The 19,376-nt window shown below is 38.8% G+C and overlaps 1 protein-coding gene across 6 annotated transcripts in view; it reads right to left on the bottom strand.

The window, feature by feature from the left end:
* CTBP1 (C-terminal binding protein 1) overlaps window positions 1-19,376 on the bottom strand; it is a 211,463-nt gene that overhangs the window by 21,740 nt on the left and 170,347 nt on the right. For 5 of the 6 annotated variants that reach the window (XM_065735898.1, XM_065735900.1, XM_065735899.1 and 2 more), the window contains 2 exons: window positions 14,864-15,018; window positions 3,649-3,793 (listed from right to left, as the gene is read on the bottom strand). In XM_065735898.1, coding sequence (XP_065591970.1) covers window positions 3,649-3,793; window positions 14,864-15,018 — 300 coding nt within the window. Of the gene's footprint in view, window positions 1-3,648; window positions 3,794-14,863; window positions 15,019-18,350; window positions 18,568-19,376 lie in introns of all 6 variants that reach the window. The other variant, XM_065735902.1, reaches the window with a different exon arrangement.

Raw genomic sequence — 19,376 nt, 5'->3', positions numbered from 1 at the left:
AAAAGAAATTAACTTAAAATGAAAGCCACTCTTACAAACCTTAATGAAAGAAATACTATTTCCAAGATATATAATATATGTTATAACAACACTGTGAGGAACAAACTGTTTCATGTTGCACAGGAGTTTGTAGAGTTACTACAAACAGAATCCAAATCCTTTCCTGATCCCTCATATTAAAGAAAACTCATTTAAATTTCAGTGTTGAAATACAGAATTTGCTTCTGCATAGTATGTAAAAGTAACAAAAAAAAATCAGCTATTAGGAAAATGCATTTTTTAATTAATAGTTGAAAAAGCTGTAACATCAAGATTCGAAATACTAATACAGATTTCCACAGACTGTTGTGGAAGGAGAATTGATTCAAGGCTCAAGGTATTCAATTTTTACTTTAAACAACGGAGCATGCACTGAATGTAACAGAATGTAAGTCATCTCATTCTGGTTTTCTTTGTTAGCTTTTACCTTCGAGTTCTGAACGTACAGCAGTGAATCAAAATGTTTACTTGAAAAAGTTTGCAGCATTTTTGACCTGTCTTCATTCTTTTTATTTACTGCATGTTTATTCTCTAACCACCAGCTCATACTAATGATTCTCTCCTAAGTCTGCTGACAGAGATCAAAACCAGTATACAGTATAATTTGACAGTGGAGAAAAAAAAGTGTTTTGTATACAAAAATAAACAAATAAGTAAATAAATAAATTCACCTTAATACTGTTTTCCCTGTCAAGTTGTATGGGTTGTTTCAGTCCTCAGCTAATACCAGTATATCTTGTGAAGAAAGAAAACCCAACATTCTCTTCAGTAAGAGTAACAACAATAACCTGACAAAAAATTAAGCTTATATCTCAGATAAATATATACAAGTTTTTATATATGTTTTCCTTTCAAATATCTTCATTCTGCTGCCCAGTACTTTCTACAGCCAACATGAAGAAGCTCAGAACTATTTTTCTTTCCTCTGCTGTAGTGTCTGCTGAGTCACTACTCTACAGACTTAAAGATAAAACATCATCATTATTAATGTTGGTATCCTGCTAACATCAATGGCAGTATGAAGCTCACCAAGATGAAAGTAAGAGCATGAATGAGGGAAAAAGTGGAAGACTGAAAAATAAAACCCCTTTAAGTGCATCATATTGAACAGATGCATTTGTTTACAAAGAAGATCTTTCACGGAGTAAAAAAATGCAGGCTTTAAATAGCAAAATGAATTTAATAAGCATGGCTCCTAATGGCTGGCATCAACAATAAAAGAAAATGCCTTAAAATGACCTTAAGAAGCTGTATCACATATGTGGGAAGAGATGCAAGAAATTGAGCTTGAAGAAATTGAGCTTGCTTTACACTTCCTCCCTAACAGGTTTCCTTGGGAAGAATATGACAATTTAATTCCTCAACTGGAGGAATTCTTTTTTCCCCCCATTCTCCCCTTCTTTAAAAATAGCTGGTTTCAAAAAGGCATGGTAAACCATACAGGCAGTGGGGTAAAGACAATGATCTGAAGAGTACTGAACAATGGAAAAGATAATGCACTCCTCTTTTATCCACTTCTTCTATGTTCCTTTCTCCACTGCTCTGCCTTCAATGATCACATGCTTAACTTTAATGCTGAGAAGACATCAGTAGATCACAGGTGCTACCCTCGATTCACATTTCACTTCCATGTAGTTACATTTACAAGTTGCACATATTTTCTAGTCAATAACTAACAATCTGGAGAAAAACAGACCAGATGATAAAGACATCACCCAAGGAACATCTGTTTGCACGCATTTCAAGAAAAGTAGGAGAGCTAACGTAGAAAATAATACTTAATGGGAAGAGCTGGTAACAACCTCACCAGTGTGCTCTCTGAAAATTGTTCCAAAATTTACTATGAACTCTCAAGAAAATGTCAGACCTTAAGGTCCAACTCTGTACTGTATTACAAGATTGAAAAGAAGTCTTGTACAAAGTGCAGTTAACTCTCATGTTACTTCCTTGAGATGCACATTTAAAAAATGAAGATACTTGTCTCAGGAGCAGTGAGTTAGTATCTAACTCCAACCATTTTGCCCTAGCTACTAGAAGAGATTTTACATTGCAAGTCTTCCAGCATTTACTGGCTTTAGAAAGGGATAACAACTGTATTTTGTAAGTACTGGAATACACAAATGAGATGGATCTTAACTGCATAACTCAGTCTAATCATAGCCTAAGAACTGAATTCTTAGCATTTTATATGAAAGAGAAATCCCCAAGTCTGCTATACTGTGGCTTGAAGAGCGACATGAATGCAATTAAATTATATATTGCTTACCATCCAGGACGGAGACCTGCCCAAGAGCCAACAAACCAGCACAGACAGTCCACTCATCAGGGATTCTCCACACAATTAAGACTCTTGAAAAGTCTGAGGCCTTTGATCCAGCCCCAGGCTTTGGCTTTGAATCCAGAATTTTACCCCACGGCAATCTTTACATGCATGTCTGGTTTCTAGACCTCAGCTTATGCACCTAACTTTGGCATCACTAAGAATAAGTAGGAACACAGCCTTAGACACCTGATCTGTTCTTCAAGGAAACAAAAAGTTGTTCTTAGCCTGCTGTGTGAACTACACAGCCATTAGAAACAAATGCTTATTTTACTTTCATTTACTGATAAACAGACCCATATTTACACCTCCTCACTACATCAGGGGGGCTAATACTAAGACCAAGCACTGTCACATGGAAGTAAACATTTCTAAGATCTTCCCAGAGCACAATGGGAAACTATATATTAAACTTATTACATTAAATAGAATAAATAATTTCTTCACAATTAGGGTGGTGAGGCCCTAGCACAGGCTGCCCCATCCCTGGAGATGCCCAATGCCAGGTTGGATGGGGCCCTGGGCAGCCTGAGCTGGTGGATGGCAACCAGGCCACCGCAGGGGGCTAGAGCTGGGTGGGCTTTAAGGTCCCTTCAAATCCAAACCATTCTATATTATTTAATAGTTTCAACCTACTTGGAAAATAAACAAAGAATACATAGACATTTATTTCCAGTTATACAGTTTTACCTGTAGATTACAGATAATTCCTAAAGGAAGCAATAGTCTTTCTATCCTTCAGGAAGACTCTTGCTTTTTTACATTGAAGCACTAAGCATGGTTTTCATAGTTCCAGTATCTAAATTTATTCTGAAGCAGCAACAGCTTATTCTTCTATAAAATCGATAGATCTGTATAATGGATTGCTTTAGTACTAAATCTCATGCATCATAAATAAGCCCCAGACAGTTGATAATATCTCGTTTTTTATTCAAACAGTAGTAGTTTTCCAGGCTGATGGAATTATATTTTGTGACTGGATTACAGAAGACAGTGGTTAAAATACATAACTGAAGTGAAAAAGAAAAAGAGAGGAAAAGTTATGGCCATACTCCTTGGATTTATCGCAAAACAGGCAGCCTGTCATTCTGTCTCAAAGCCTAATATTTTCACTTGATTAACTAATGCTAATATCTCTATAATGATTTTTAAACACTGATGAGAAAATTATACATCTTACATGCTATGTTAGTATAAATTATAGAGAAAACATTAAAGCAAAGACTCGGATGCTATCAAGTTTCTAGAGGCAAGTACAAGATGTAAAGAAAAGTCTTTAATAGTCATACCTAAATCTCCAGCAGATTTGATGTCAATATTATCAAAACCACTGCCGATTCGGACAATTATTCGAAGTGCTTTAAATTTCTCCAGGTCTTCTCGTGTTAAAGTGATAGTGTGATACATCAGTGCACCCACTGCTTCATTTAGTACCTACAAGTAAAATGAGAGAAATAAATACTTAATGTTTTCCTTCTGAAGGATCTCAATCACATACACAAACTTTCAAGTGCTAAAGACTGTAAAAGCATTAAATCCAGGTCTTTTATTTTATACAGTATTTGCCCAAGTACCTTCCAGTCTCCATAGTTTTGATTTTTTTTTCCCCTTTCTGATATGTCTAATCCAGTACAATGAGAGTAGCTTTAGGAAGATCTAAGTATTTGTGCTCTTATTAAGAGGGAAAGCTCATTTCACAGGAGATGTTTTGCAATACCAGGCCCTAAATACAGGACTGCATCTGTACGCACATCCTGAAAACACAACATGAGAGCAGGCACTCAACGTTAACAATGAGCATTTTTATGTTTAGGCAGCTGACATTCAGTTTTGAATGAAATAACAGAGCAATCACACAGTGGTACAGGCATCCACTGCGCTATTAAACCTCTCTATACCTGAATAGAAAACATTCAGTAATCACTACAAAACCCTTGGACAACAGACACTGAAATCAGTCCATTCATACACAGAGTGTGGCCTTAGTTTACTGATGCTGTAACTGCCTAAGCTCCTGCTGATGGGAAATTGGAAGTTGTATAAATTAGTATGACTGAGATTATCCAGAAAAACTAACACCTCTAAGAATTAAGAAAGCGCACCAAGTCAAAAACATTGCAAAAATAAAACTTGAGAAAAATATAAGAAAAATAAACTTACAGGACCATCAAGATTTTAGTTTCTCTCAAATGATGTGAAAATACATTCAACCTACTAGGGAAGAGAGTTTAGCAAGCAATGTCCAGGAGTTTCCAAATTCTGCTTCCAAACAACCCATGACACTGCATGCCACACAGCTTATCCGAGTTTATTTTTCAGAAAGTAGTAAGTATTTTCCTCTGTAAGCAAAGTGGACCGTTTCTCTTCTTCAAAACACTTTGGTTTCCACCTCCACTGTAGCACCTAATACTGTAATCATTCTACAAATCACCAGAGCTGGCTGCAATTGCTTCAAGTGGTTCCTATCATGCACATTCCACAGTTCTCTGGATGCTCCAACTTTCTTATTCAACAGACTTTGTGGCCTGGTACATGTAGAGATTCTCCCAGATGAGCTACTCCTGCTCATGTGAGCATCTTCTAAGGTACAGCAGCATCAGGGCCAACAATCAACAACAATAAGAATCAATTAAAAAAACCTACCGCAAAATATGATCTCACACACAAAGCATTGCAGCTATCCACTGGAACAAGATCTGCAGTATAACTTTAAAAAATTCAAATACACAAAATATTTTAAAAGAAACTGTAAACAAAACCCATGAAAATAAAAGAGAACTGCTCCTTTCTGAAAACCTCACAGAATAATCTGTATTTCAGTAGGTGTTCCAGGACTGGTAACCCCAGCTCTAAGTAAGGCAGAGACCAGAATCCTTTGAATAGAATTTAGATTTACTTGGAAGACTAAGGAATACAAGAAAATTAGAAGTTACAATCTTGAAGTATGTGGCTACAGCATAATACGAAGAACAGCTGTAGGCTCTGAAGATTTAAACAGCTACAAGCACACAGAACTCCTTGATTTTAATGGTACAAACAAGTCCTTTGGAGATTATATCTAGGAGTCACCAATCAGCACAACTACACTCATCAGCAAGCTCTTTCTTGAGCTGCTACAGAGAGTTAAAAAACAATAAAACAGAACACAGTTTGTTGTGTTTGCTTCCACAGTGACACTGCCACCCATCTGGGCTTTCTACAACACCAACTAACTGGTACAGCCTGCACGTGAAACAGTCCTTCTCATAAACAGACTGAGCACCCACCTACAATACCCATAGGTGCTGGGGGTATTCTTGTCCCACAGTTCACTGACAAAATTTCTCCAAGATCTCACAGTTAAAACAACACAATTTCCTGTCACAACTTATTCACAACACGGCTTGTGTCAAGTTGACTGGTGTGAGCGTTGGCCACTTGCTCAAACCATCTTTTGTCTCCTTGGTGTTTATAATCCACACCTATTAATAAACAGTGATCATATCTCCACTCAGCACTTGTTTGGCTGCACTTCACAGACCCAGCTCATCTAGTCTCCAGGCTGGTCCCTCTATCCCCTTGGTGCACTCATGAAATCACAAGGTCAGCTCTCTGAGGGGTGACACCAGCTGCAGACACTGCTCTTTGAGGCCCCTCTCCCTAACTCTATTACACCAACACTAGTATACTCAGTGGAAATCCTTCCTAATGAAGCCTCACATGATGCACACTTGCACATGGCCAACAGCACGCTGAGAGCTGAGCCCTTGGTGAAAACATGAATCTGAATCCTCCTCTTCCTCATGCACATCTTACTTCGCCCTCCCAAGTTTTTAGTAGGGCTTCTTCCTTCTCCAAGAACCCAGAGTTTTACACTGATGCCTTTCCATGCTCTTGGTGCTTCTGGATTTGAAGATTTCTGTGATTTCCCAGCCCTCTCCAGTTGGCCACGTCCTCCTCTCTGCATTTTATCATACACAATGCTGATTTCTTCTTTAGGGGTTGCTGCAGACAGCTGCAGCATTGGCAAAAACATCCTTTGCTCATACAAAACATGCAAGTAGGTTACAGCAATCCACCCAAGTCCGATGGGACAGGCAGACCATTTCTTTCTCTGCTCTCCAGGACTGGAAAGGGCCAGACTGCTTGTGAGCGCAGAGAGCTTGCACTACCTCAAGAACCACTGTAAGTAAGGGCTACAAGACAGATGTACCAGCTCAGGCATTTCATTTGGGAATTTCACTTCATAATCATACATCTTTTATTACCTCAGTCAGTGAAGACTGCAATTTGCACTCTGAGAGCACTGGTATTGACCCATCACACTACAGTTTTGAGTCCACTCAGGTTCTGGCCTAGCATGAGGATATCAGAAAGTATTTGCTAGTATAAGAATATCCTCTATGAAAAGGAAAAACATTTTTCCACTACAGCTTAAAGCTGACATTAACCGTTTTCACATTCACTTATTCATTATATGAGATATGAAACCAAAAGATGTGACAAATCTTTCATGATATTCTTTTGACTGCTAAGAGCTTCTAGGATTACAGACGAGTTAGCAAAGAAAGGCACTGCTAAGATGTAGTCTTCTGCTGTTGTAAATTATCTCACATTAAGTTTTGATAATTAAATTATTCCTTCTTTCTGTAGCTACCCATGTGACAGAAGTATATCAAAAAAGCAAAATCAAATAGGGAATCTGAAGTTAGAAACACTCTGCACTGAGATTAATATTAATGCCACTTACAGCTTTAACAATAGAGTTTCTGTACTTTGATATTATTTGTATAAATTACATTCTCAGCCACTACATATTACATGTACTTAAGTCTAGAAAGCTTATTAGATCAAAAGTAAAACTTGAACTAAATCTGAGTAACAAATAAAACTGTAATCCAGCAGAAGCAGAAGCAGGTCGGGCACCTACTACAGTTTTAGTACAAAAAAGAAAATCAACCCCTAACAATGAGCATTACAGACATAATTAACAGGGAAGTTAGAAATTTCAGGTACATGGCAGTCAGCACTCAAGATCTCCTGCACAGAAATGGAACAGGCAAAGCCTGGTGCAGAACAAACAGAGGTAGCTGCATACCTTCAGCAGCCATTTCTGCTTTCATCTGACCACAGTTGTCTTTTTGGGAAGAAAGGATCTGAGACAGAAATTGAAACACATGACAGAGGTTGGACTACATAATCATTTGGTGACAGAAGGAAGCCACCTGCATTATTCTTATACCCTCACTTACTGACTTCCAGGTGAAGCGACAGAGAACCTGCTGAAAGCCTTTTTCAAACCCTCTTCAGTGAGCTGACAGTTTCCCATCACAACTGTTCAGACAGGTCTTTCTGCTGTTCTTAACCTCAGAACGACTGCTCTGCTTTCACAGTACACCATGTCTCCAAGGCACTTACAGAACTGATGACACTGTAGTAGGAAATATTTCTACTTCAAAGAATTTAACAGATCTTGCATGGTGAATGCTGAAGGCTTAATCCTTGACATTTTCCTTTCAGTTTTTTCATCTTATTTCAACACTGGGCTGTTTTAGCCATCATACCAAATACCACATGGCGACCACCACAACATACATGCCTCATGTTATTTGAATAAAAGCTTGGTATCTTGAGTATTTCACAAAAAAGTACTGTAAAATATTAAGAGTGAAACAGCAAGGCAGCGTGCTCTATGGTCATCTAAACGTACACCGATTCTCACAATGAAAAACTGATCTCAAAGGCTTCAGATCAATCCAGATTACAAAAACATAACAGTACACACAATGCCAACCTACTTCAATGCAGAGACAGAAGACATTTATAAAATAAATACAGAATGACAGCATGGTGCTATTTTGTAAAAAGACCTCTCAGAAATCATTACCAGAAGTGATGTATTCCATCTGGTTCTAGAAATGACAGGTCACTGCATTTCTTGGACATGAAGCTTACTGTGTCATCTCCAATTAAATGTTCCAATGTCACCAAATTTACTTTTGCACATTTAGGCATACAATCTACTTCACTCATGTTGAGTAGGCCTTGTATTACTTGACTTGCAGAGGAAAAGCAATCCTTGAAATTTGTAGTTAGTATTCCAACACAGGGGAAGTTGCAGGAGGTTTTTAATTGTTCAAAACAACTCATCAGAACAGGGTGAAGGATCCACACAAAACTAGCACATTTGAAACTAAAAATAAAACCCAGTGTGCTCACACAGCATTCAGCAGGTCTCTGAAGCCATCAGTCCGTGCTGCTCTTCAGTGGCTCCAGTTACTATTTAATGGACAATCAGCTTGATGTTTGATTCCTACAACCACTGTCACCATCAGCAACATATCCAGTTCATGAAACACACTTTAACCAGGACACTGCCTAGTGGTCTTCGGCTGATTTTAGTGGTGTTAGGTCAGACAAACATTACGACTTTGGTTTACACCTTACATAAATATAAATAAGTATAAAAAAATACATAAACAAATTTTACTCCCAGACTCCTGAAAGCACTCTAAGAACCATAAAAGCATACTACGTATATAGAACAGAATAACAGAAGACTTCTATGCATCAACTTGTACGCTCCATTAGGATCACAGAATTGTGCAGCATTTCAGTTCAAGTCTCTCAGACACAAGGATGGATCAAACTTGTTTGCCAGAGGATCATTATATCATGAAAGTCACTGATGACAAAGACATCAACCCACGTAACTGCGTCAATAAAGCTGCTAATATCCATCAGCAATTTTCAAGCCCCAGTGAAGATTCCAGTACCAGGAAATGAATTAAGATGCTTGTTGCTAACTGTGCACATGGCAGAGCCTGCTCTGCCTGTAGGATCAATAGACTGCAAGCTGGGCACAGCAGCCCTCCAGTTCCTGGCAGCTCCTAATGCTGCACTTGACCTCCAGCATTACTGATGACAAATTTGGCAGACATTGGTTGAAAGGACACTGAACACTAACACCAATTTTCTTTACTTCTTTACTGTAACACTAAAGGCAGTACTTTGTTGTATTAGGTTTGAGAAAGCTCTTTAGCATTTCATTTCCTCATTTTTCTTTCAGTCTTTCATAAGGACTTGATTCAAGGTACATTCAAACAGTCTCCCTAATACTGCAGTGTTCTGGATCAACTTTTAAGTTGATCCAACTTATTCCCGAGTATACATTACAGCTTCATTTTAATCTGTAATCTGACTTAAAATGTAATCTGGTGGACAACTATCATATTGGGAATTTATCATCAATATAAACTGCAGTCACAGTGCAAATGCAAAGTTACAGCTTCACTTCTAAATGGCTAAGAACTTGAACCTGCAAAAATTATCTTACTTGACCATCAATAAAATAGAAACAGATCAAAAAGCATCAGCATGTTTGATTTGTTTCAGTTTCAAAACATCTGTTGCATTATGAAAGCTCCTCAGCTCATCTTTGAAACAGCCTTAGACAGTGAGAAAAGCGACTGGAAATGTTTCTACCGTTAGTTGCCATGTAGATGAGTGACTGAAAACTCCTGGTTCTACTCCCTGCAAGAGGAAGTTCAATTTTTAAGTGTTTTCTTTTACAATAAAAGTATGGAAACATAGTATCCTTGCAAAGGTAATTCTGGTTTGTGCTTTCAGCAGAGGTCAAGGAACCTGAAGTGTTTTAGCTTTACTGAAGGCTAATGCATGTAAGGCTGCAGCATGAGCTTGCCACCCAGACCACACCTGCACTTCCAGCTGAGTACTGTCTCTTCCTCTATAGCTCTATATTAGTAATCAGTTGTGCTTTTTTGCCTCTTCCATTTATGTTTGCAGGGATCCCTTTATTTTTTTTTCCCTCTGCTGGACTTAACACTTCTATTGTCAGAGCTTGCATATTCTCATTATGCTTAGCTCCTTCTAGTAAGGAAGCGCACTCTCAGTATGCATTATATATGTAATGATGGCAGGAAATCTGAAGACCAAAGAACTCCAACTCCAAAAATCTGAGGCAACACAAAAACCTCAATGGTGTGCTTCAGGTCTGTGATATCTCAGGTTATGAAGTAGAAAGAAAGAACAAGGCTACAGAAAGCAAAAGGACTGTCTCAGCAAGCTGCCACAGAGAAAAAGCAGTAAGCCATGAATGCCACTCAAAAGGAGAAGGATTTTGGGAGACAGGAAAAGAGAAAAAGGCAAGTGGAATGAAGAAAGAAGTAAGCTAATTATCTTCTGTGCCTGGTTTTCTTGGTGGCATTTTTTGGACAAACACCTGTATTTCTGGTGGAACAAACTGCTATTTGGAGGAAAACTGAGACTGAAATCTGAGATTTACACAATTAATTGTTAAAGAAATAAAAACAATTTAATGTGCTAACTCTGATTGACATATCATCTGTATTTAAAAAAAAATGAATTAAAAAGTCAAAGCACGAAAATCCTGAAGTGAATTTTTACCCCAGATTACTAAGTTAAGTCTCTGGGTGAAAAAACACAGTTCCTGATTACCACCAGCTCCCTATGATACAGTTTGAGTAACAAAATGCTCAACTTCACATCACCATGTACAGTGCTTATAATAAGAGAGAACCTAGAACCCAAAAGCTTAAATGAGCACTGTATCCTACGATACAAATACCTACAACAGTCCTGAACACAAACCACCTTATCTACTCAGATGGGGAATGGCAAAGTAAAAGTAAAAACAATAAAAATAAAAAACAAAACAATAAAACCCTGTGCATATGTTATGTTTGAAGAACTATAATAAACGTCCTCAACTGCAAAGTTACTGCAGTACTTCGGGTCACTCTCAGTGAAAGTCAGGATTCACTTCAGCACTGGCAGCCTTCTCAAGGCAATGAAACATACCCTCAACACCCAACTTGCTTTCCAACCAGCAGCACAGGGAACAAAAGCTTTGACCTGAGATGAAGCAGAGCTCCAATACATGTTATTATTTTATCTGTGACTTGCTTAAAGTCAAGTTACTTATTTTCCATACTTCTATTTCTTCAGCCATAAAAACAGAGTGACAAATACTCTGGCACAAGGAAATCCCTACAGAATTAACCTATCTGGATAAACTCCTTAATTAGCACACACAGTAAGGTACAACAACATTTGCTAGCATTTTGCTTCTGACCCCCACAAATGGCATTCAAAGCCTGATTTCTATTCCTCCTTACTGTCTTCTGCACGTGTTAAAATCCCTCAGCTTCCTTGTCTGTGAAGAAAAAAACCTAGAAGTCAGTTTCCTGCTGTCTCATATCTCATACAAATTCCTCTCCATTTTCCATTCCTGCCTAGCCATTTTAAAATGAAGCATTTAAGCCATCCTGCTCCTCAAACTCTCTCGTGGCAAATAGAAACCCCTCCTCTGGATTCCAGAATGTTCTGCTGATTCCTCACTTCCTTGGCATCAGGGAAACTTACTTCACCTGTCATGTTTTTGCAGCCTTTCACTCTTCCCAACACTAAATCTTTTCCTTGCGTTCTGTCATCTCTTGCTTCGCAATGGTCTTTAGCAAATGAAGATTCATTATCAAATATATTTTAATTAACCAGCAGTGCCATTTAGAACAGCCAGGAATATGCACTTTTAAAATACTGTTTTAAATAGGCAACTCCTGATTACTATAACTATACCACTATAACTTTAAAAATGGGCTGAAAGCAGTCATTTTTTCCACAGAAAGCAAACAGCTGAAGTAAAAACTGAACACTTTGCACATGCAAAGTAAGCAGTGCTCTGCATTTCATGAACTGATCTATGTTGTACTGCTTGAACAATATGAGAATTAATGAGTTTGGGATTTTTGTGGCAGAACACAAACTTTGCAAACCCACATGTTTTAGGGCTGCATCGCCCTTTGGACTCATGAAAATCTGTACCATGACAACATACTAATTGCTAGTGAAAGCACACTTTATAGACACATTATTGAGTTCAGTAAGAATGAATTCTTTTAATATAAGAAACAATGGAAACAAACTTTAGCATATGCACTAAATGCAAACTCTTGTAAAGATCAGCAACAGATTACCTGCGTTACACATCAAGTTTCAGTTATTTTCTTTCCCAAAGCTACAGCTTGATATACACGTGTTGACTTTCAACCTGCATATCTGACAAATTCATTTACTACGCATCACTGAAAAGGGAAAATATTTAGTGCTTCTAAGGGAAGGCAATCACGTCACCTCAGTCTTGATGCATTAAAAATAAAAGACATTGATTTTTGTAAGCAAAGCAGAGCCCTACGCAGGTGGTGCAGCTCTCAGTGCTCACCTGAAGAGCAGACTGCTATTATTTACTGGAAGAGTGAAACAGCCTTAATGCTGCTTATTCTTCACGCGCTATTTAGTCCTTCTAATCTGAATCCAGCTATCCCACATGTCACACTTTTGTCAATGGTGTGAGACAGGAAAAAAGTAAAATTAAAACAGCATTTAAGCATGATGAAAAACACAGTCATTATATTACAATCTCTTGAGATACGAAACTAGGAGAAAGGGAATTTTTTAACTTTTATAAATTTACTTTAAAAGATAGAATTTCAAATTACTGATGAATACAAGGAGGTTCTCACTTGTTTATATTTGATCTCTATTTAGTTGTCTTTCCATTCTCCTGCCACAACAGCGAACATTCCTGGTTGCACACAGAGCAAAAAAACCCAGATCTCTTTCAATGTATGAAATCAGCACTAGGTTTCAGTAAAATCTTGCTCTTTCAGAAAGGAATGTCACAACAGAATATAAGTTCAAAATAACACTATGCCAGTACTGGTGCTGCAGAAAACAAGAACAGTCGTCAAGAACAATCTGACAAAAGCATATTCTAGTTTGAGGATAGGGGTGGAGATCAGACAGCAAATCTGTATCAGAGAGCCACCAAGGAATACAGGGCTTTATGAGAGGAGAGTCATCTCTTATTTTTGTTTGAAACATGAGAACCAGCTGTTTTAGCTTGCTGTGCTGTTGCAGCACAAAAGTCTTTAATCTTCTAATGATGGAAAAACATACAACAGTAGCTGTTAAAAATCTTGAAAGATTTTTATCAAATTTAAATCTTCCATAACAATGGAAACTTCTTTCAGGATAAAAATATACTTCTCAGGAAGTTGGAAGCCGAATAGTTTGTTGGTGGGTTCTCAGCAAAAAAATGCTGACACGAAAGGGGTTACAGAAAAAAAAAATATTCATGTAGTAACAGAAGGCAAATAGTTGCATTGGTATTCCATGCAAGTGGCTGGCTTTATAAGAAAGTCAAAGAAAAGATTAAGTCTTCCATCATGTACAGATAGCAAGCTCTAAAATGTTTAAACAACGCTATATAAGAAAATGAAAAGTAAATAAGCAATTAAAACAGCTAGTGAAAAGCTTCTGAAATAACAAGCCTAAGGGTTACTTTAATTAGCATAGAACACATTTAACAATATCTTTATAGAGATCCAAGATTATTGGTGCAATTCAGTTCAGCTGATGTAATGCCTTCACATCTGAAGCACACTCAGCAGAACACACAACCACACGCTCAGCTCACAGAAATGGATAGACACGCAACAAGCCTTTATGTTAATACTTGGATTTGTATTCATCTGTTACGGATCTTCACTGGAGAGGGGAAAGAAAAAATTCCCCTGGAACGGACCCAACCATCCTCCTCTGCTGTCAAATTCATAGCAGTTTTTCCCTCCCCAGAAGCAGGTTTAATTCTTTCATCAGGTGAAGGAATACATGACAGCTGAGGCTTATTATGCTAACAGCTAACGGTAAACTTCATCAAAATTAATTCTACCTCTGCAGAAATACTGATGTGGAAAGGCTCTACTGCTGTCTGATGAGCAGCAAAGATTTGAAGTCGATGCTAGGCCTTCATGCTGAGAGAAGTCTTCCAAGAGAACATGCAGGTGCACATGGCAGCTTGCACCCTTAGCTATCACCACAAAAAAAATGGTTATGTCTCTATGAAAATGAGAAACCCTTTGATAGTACTAGAAGCCCCAAATCATCAGGAAGGGCACAAGCATCTGGGATAACAAACAGTTGGAATGCATTTTTCAGCTCTTTGTCAAAAGAGATTTTTGGTTAGCCTTAGTTTTGAAACTCTGGTGCGTATTCACAGCACACACACCTTCCAAGCCAACAGCAGGCTAAGCAGAGAAGTTTGGAAGTTCTTCACACAGACAATTCAACAGTGATAATTGGCTTTCCAGTTGAAAGCTTGGCAACAGTGTTTCCAAGATGCATTTCAAAACATCACCTAATGTAGTTTTCCCAGATTTCCTATGCTCTCCGTGAACCTAATCCAGTTGGTAAGCACACAGACAAGACGTAGCCAAGGGTGCACTGCACAGAAGGCATACTCTGACACAACGTTTATCTGTGTTCATCACTTCTAATAAATGATGGGTAAACCACCAACGTGATTAAATATTAACCCAACTACAGCAAGTAAGATGCTGTCATAGCTAACAAAACACCATTTCTGTTATCATTAAATTATCTGCATTTTTTAAACACCAGAATTATACCTCTTTGCAATATTACCTTTTCGTGAATTTCTTGTGTAGACTGAGCATCACAAAATGCCACTGTGGCTACATCCTTCAGAATAGGCATTTCTACTGTACAATCCCTGCCATCCAGCAATGCTACCAACGGGCGTGGGTGCATGGGCCCATTCATGATCGGAGGTCGAATGCCTATGAAGAAACAGAGAAGACGAGTTATTAAAGCCATGGAAACGTAATAAAAGCAGGTTATAGCTAGCCTGCTTGCTCTGATGGCAGAAAAAGATTTCAAGGATTGAAGCTAATAGAAACAGGAACAAAATCTACAGTCAGTAAACAATACTTTTCACACTAAAATAACGCAATGGAAGCTCAGAAGGTTGAACAGTGGAAGGTAGTTAACACTAAGGGAATAAGAGAGTGTTTTAAAAGGACACTCTTACTACACTGTTAAGAAATCTCTGTGCAATCTTAAGCAAGATTTATATTTTGATTGGATTCAACACCTTTACGAGCTCCTGATAGAGCAGGAAAGATCTTGCCCAGGCTTGTGCATTATAGAAGACTACGTGCAATCCAGTAAGGAGCTGAGCATTCAATTTACATATGACTATGATCTGTTCCTACTAAAATTTAACTGAAAAAAAGCCTTCAACAGCAAAAATGTGTATTTACTGACGATCCAGTGTTCAAGCATAAATGTTCAGTGCTGATCTACGTAGGTCTGCTTCAATGCAGAAGTTTTACACGATTTTGTTCGATGATCTAATGCATCATACTTAATCCACCACTGAAAGCTCCCTGCCAAAATGCTCATCCCTAAACCAGTATCACACTTGGAGCATTGTAAGTTGACAAATAAATACACATTAAACATTTGAGGAAAGGAAAAAATCAGTTCGAAGTACAGGCTTCATTTATATCCTCTTTATGGAGTCTTAAAATGAAAAGTAATCCCCATAACAAGATATTCAGAGAGTATCTTTTTACTGTATGGATGCTATAAATATATAAAAGTACTCCAGGGAATAATATTAAACCATTACGTTTACACAAAAGCAGTTAAGCGTGGGTGGAAAAAAAGGGACTTCCTGAAGAGATAAGGAAAAAATGGAAACAGGAATACAGTACATGAATTTTTCCTCTTTCAAAACAAGTAGTTATAAACACTGCAGAGCAAAGCAGCGAGATACTTCTTGTGTGCAAATGCAAACGATGCTGCAGTGTGAATTTAAAAATGTTGCTTCCTGCTTTCTAATCTGAATTAGTCCTATATGAGTGCAGAAGACTGAGGCTCTTCAGCTACCCGCCACTAGAAATGTCTGTATCTGAAGCCTCTGACTGTCAAAAAACATGCCCTGAAAGACTGGCATCTGCACAGCATGTCCCACTTCTGCACACAGGATAGCTGGTGAAGGAAACCAGCTGGTGAAGGAAACCAGCTGCTGGGGAAAGGTACATTCAAAGTGAGCACAAGTGACCAGCTTCAATATAACCTGACAGTCATATTCTTTACCTATTCAAACAGTTCTTGTGCTTGAAGACAACTCGACATGGGTCACTGGAATTTTTCCTGTTCGCGTGCACTCTCAGCTAACACCTGACCTGCAGTACCTCTAGCAACCACAGCTAACTTTAACTTGAATGCAATTGCTTAACACTTCACACTGCTTATTCAGCAGCAAACAGCAAAGGGATCATGCAGACAGGACACAGAAGGACAAAAGATCCTCATTGATCCTTCTGCAGTCAGTCAATTTAGTACGTTTGGTCTCTTCATTCTAACCCCAACATCTGCCAACCAGAGTGCAACTGCAACAATCCCACTACAGCAGCCAGGCATTCAAGCATGAAAAGCACTCACCAAAGTGTTCCATGGATGCAACACTCATGAGAAGCACTGTCTGTTGGAAATCCATCAATACCTAGCCTCAACTCTAACACACATCCCTAGAAATGATCCCGCTGCCCAGAAGGAAAAAAAAAAATCACTGATTATTTCAGTAAATAGCATCTAACATCCCACCAAATATTGCTTGCAGTAATCTGGCACCTTGCTAACCTTCTGTTTGTTGTTACATGCCTGAACCCTAAGTGGGCACATTTTTAATAAATAAACCACACACTCATAATGTGGTACTGGACACAAACACACAATACAAATGCTACAGGGCCACCCCAGAATAATTGCTATGCTTTAACGGGAACTTCATTATTAAAACCCAATTCTTCAATTTATTTTGAAGCACTCTAAAATGAAGCACATTATAGACTTGTTCATGTTTCTTACCAAAACATGCAATAGCAGTAATAAAATGCAATTATATTTTGAAACAAATGTAAAAATGACACTGCAAGCCCTATTCATTCTGAATACAATAACTTTGCTTGCTTTACAGGCAAAACGTTAATGGTCATCTTCTTAAGTAGGATTAAAGCCAGGATTTCAATGACAGGCTTAAACCAAGCTACAGTAGATAAAATATACACAACTTTGCTAGAAATGTTTAAGATGAAAGAGAAGAAATGTGGCACAGTTGATTTCCCTCAGAGATAGCAAAAGGATCTGTCAAGGAAAGAGCCCACATGGCCCAAGCTGATAACAAGATTAAAAGCCAACCTTCTTGAAAACCATTCTTCTGACTAGGGCTGTCTCAGAAAAACATAATACAATACCACAAAACACAGCTCTTTAAAATAACAATTTCCATAAATCACAGAGGTGCTGCCTGCTTTTCCCTTATGCCTTTAGAACAAATGCCAGAGCTAGAAGGCACGGCAGAGCAAGTCCTGAAGTACAGGAGCTGAAGCCAACAGAACGAGGAGGGAACCCTCCCCAGGAGCACCTCAGCATTGCTAACAGCCCCCAGAACTCAAACACATCCAGTGACCTTGACCATGAAAAGCCTACAGACCTTGGCTTGCCAAAACCCTTTCTGAACTGCAGCATGGACTTCCTGTTGCACAATCTTTCCGCCTAAATGCCCTATCACTGCATCACAGACAATAACTCAGTACTTAAGTAAACTTACAGTAACTTAATCACAGTGGTAGTTATTATTTGAAAGTTTACATTTGCAGAGAGATCGTTTCACTATGAATCACAAGCATTTCAACAAAAAGAGTACTTCTACCATTTAGCTACGTTCTGCTGTTCCTTATCTAGAAAGGTCACACCTCACCACATGGTTGGCTTTGCAGCCCCTCCTCCCAGAACAGCAGGAGAAAGCAATGCGTGTTTAAGAGCAGCTCTTTTCATGCCCACTCAGCAGCAAATCATGCAGCTCAGTGCCAGGGAGGAACAGAACCGTAAACTGGTCAAAAGTGACATCCTGCACCACAAACACGAAACTCTGTTAAAAAAAATCATGTCACTTTGCTGGCTTGTTTAAGCAGAAGGTACAGCACTTTATGAAACGGAGATAGCAAAAGGCATACATCCACCCCCCGCATCCTAGAGCCTTTGTTAAGAGGAAACAGCCTCAGCTTACCCTAACTTGGGACTTTCAGGACCCCCTACCAACCTGACATTTCTCAATCTGAGCCTGACTTCCAGGGTCATGAATTCGATTTCTCAACGCTTTACAATCTTCAGCATTCTGAGGCAAAATAGCAGCCTGTCATTCCATCCTCATTTCCATGTCTTTAACTTTTCTTGCAGCCTCCTGTAATCTTGAACCAAAGCTTTTAAACTTCTTATCCACTGCAACCTCTGTAGCCTGGATCGTGTTCAAATCTTTACTAAAAAATTAAACACAAACAATACATTAAAACAGCGTTGAGGGTCTGTCTTGCTCTCACAGAAGCCAGGAAGCTCAACCTTAAAGCTTCTCACTGCATCTGCACTCTTCCCCCTTCAGCTGCTGCTTTTCCACTGTTGGCCACTAACACCACAGGGTAGCAGCAGCACACAGGTGCACTAAAAGCACAAGTACCTGGACCCCCCCTCCACCACTCCTGCTTTGCCAGGTGAGTAGGAATGGGAGGAGCACCTGGGCACAGTGAGAAGCCTTAACCCTGAGCTTGCTGGATGGATGGGTACAGGCCAGGCCTTTAAGGTTATCTTAATGCATTTAAGGAAAGCAAAGGTTATCCTCAATAGCTCAGTCCAGCTATAAATGGGTTTGGTATTTCTCCCCAGTAGAGAACTAATCTAGTGGTGAAGCTCTTGTCCTCTAGACAAGACCACTAGAGTTCTTCTAAAATAGATTTTCTAAATTACCAGCTGGTGTAAGGTGTACACAGAGCAGCCATCACACGGCGTACAGCTGCCACAAACATCTCACAAGTGCCTTCTGGAGCTGCAATTTGGACTAGATGCTCTACAAAAAGGTGTCCAAAGGCCCACATTTTTCTGCTGCCAACTGATGTACCATTGTTTGCAACAGATGTCTCTCAAGACAGACAGACATGTTTAAAGTAAAGGATACTGTCAGGTCTGTAGGCCCAGCATTCAATCTACCTTTCATTTCCTCAAAGCTGTTTGTAAACTTCATTTAATTCTTTAAATGTGTTTTTCTCTTTTTTTTCAAAACAAATGCTTCAATTCT

Source organism: Cyrtonyx montezumae, unplaced genomic scaffold, assembly GCF_038088225.1.
Source record: "Cyrtonyx montezumae isolate F1298 unplaced genomic scaffold, pur_monq_1.0 scaffold_2, whole genome shotgun sequence".
Lineage (NCBI taxonomy): Eukaryota > Metazoa > Chordata > Aves > Galliformes > Odontophoridae > Cyrtonyx > Cyrtonyx montezumae.
The sequence above is the reverse complement of the archived record's forward strand: the minus strand, read 5'-3'. Positions and strand labels throughout refer to the sequence as shown.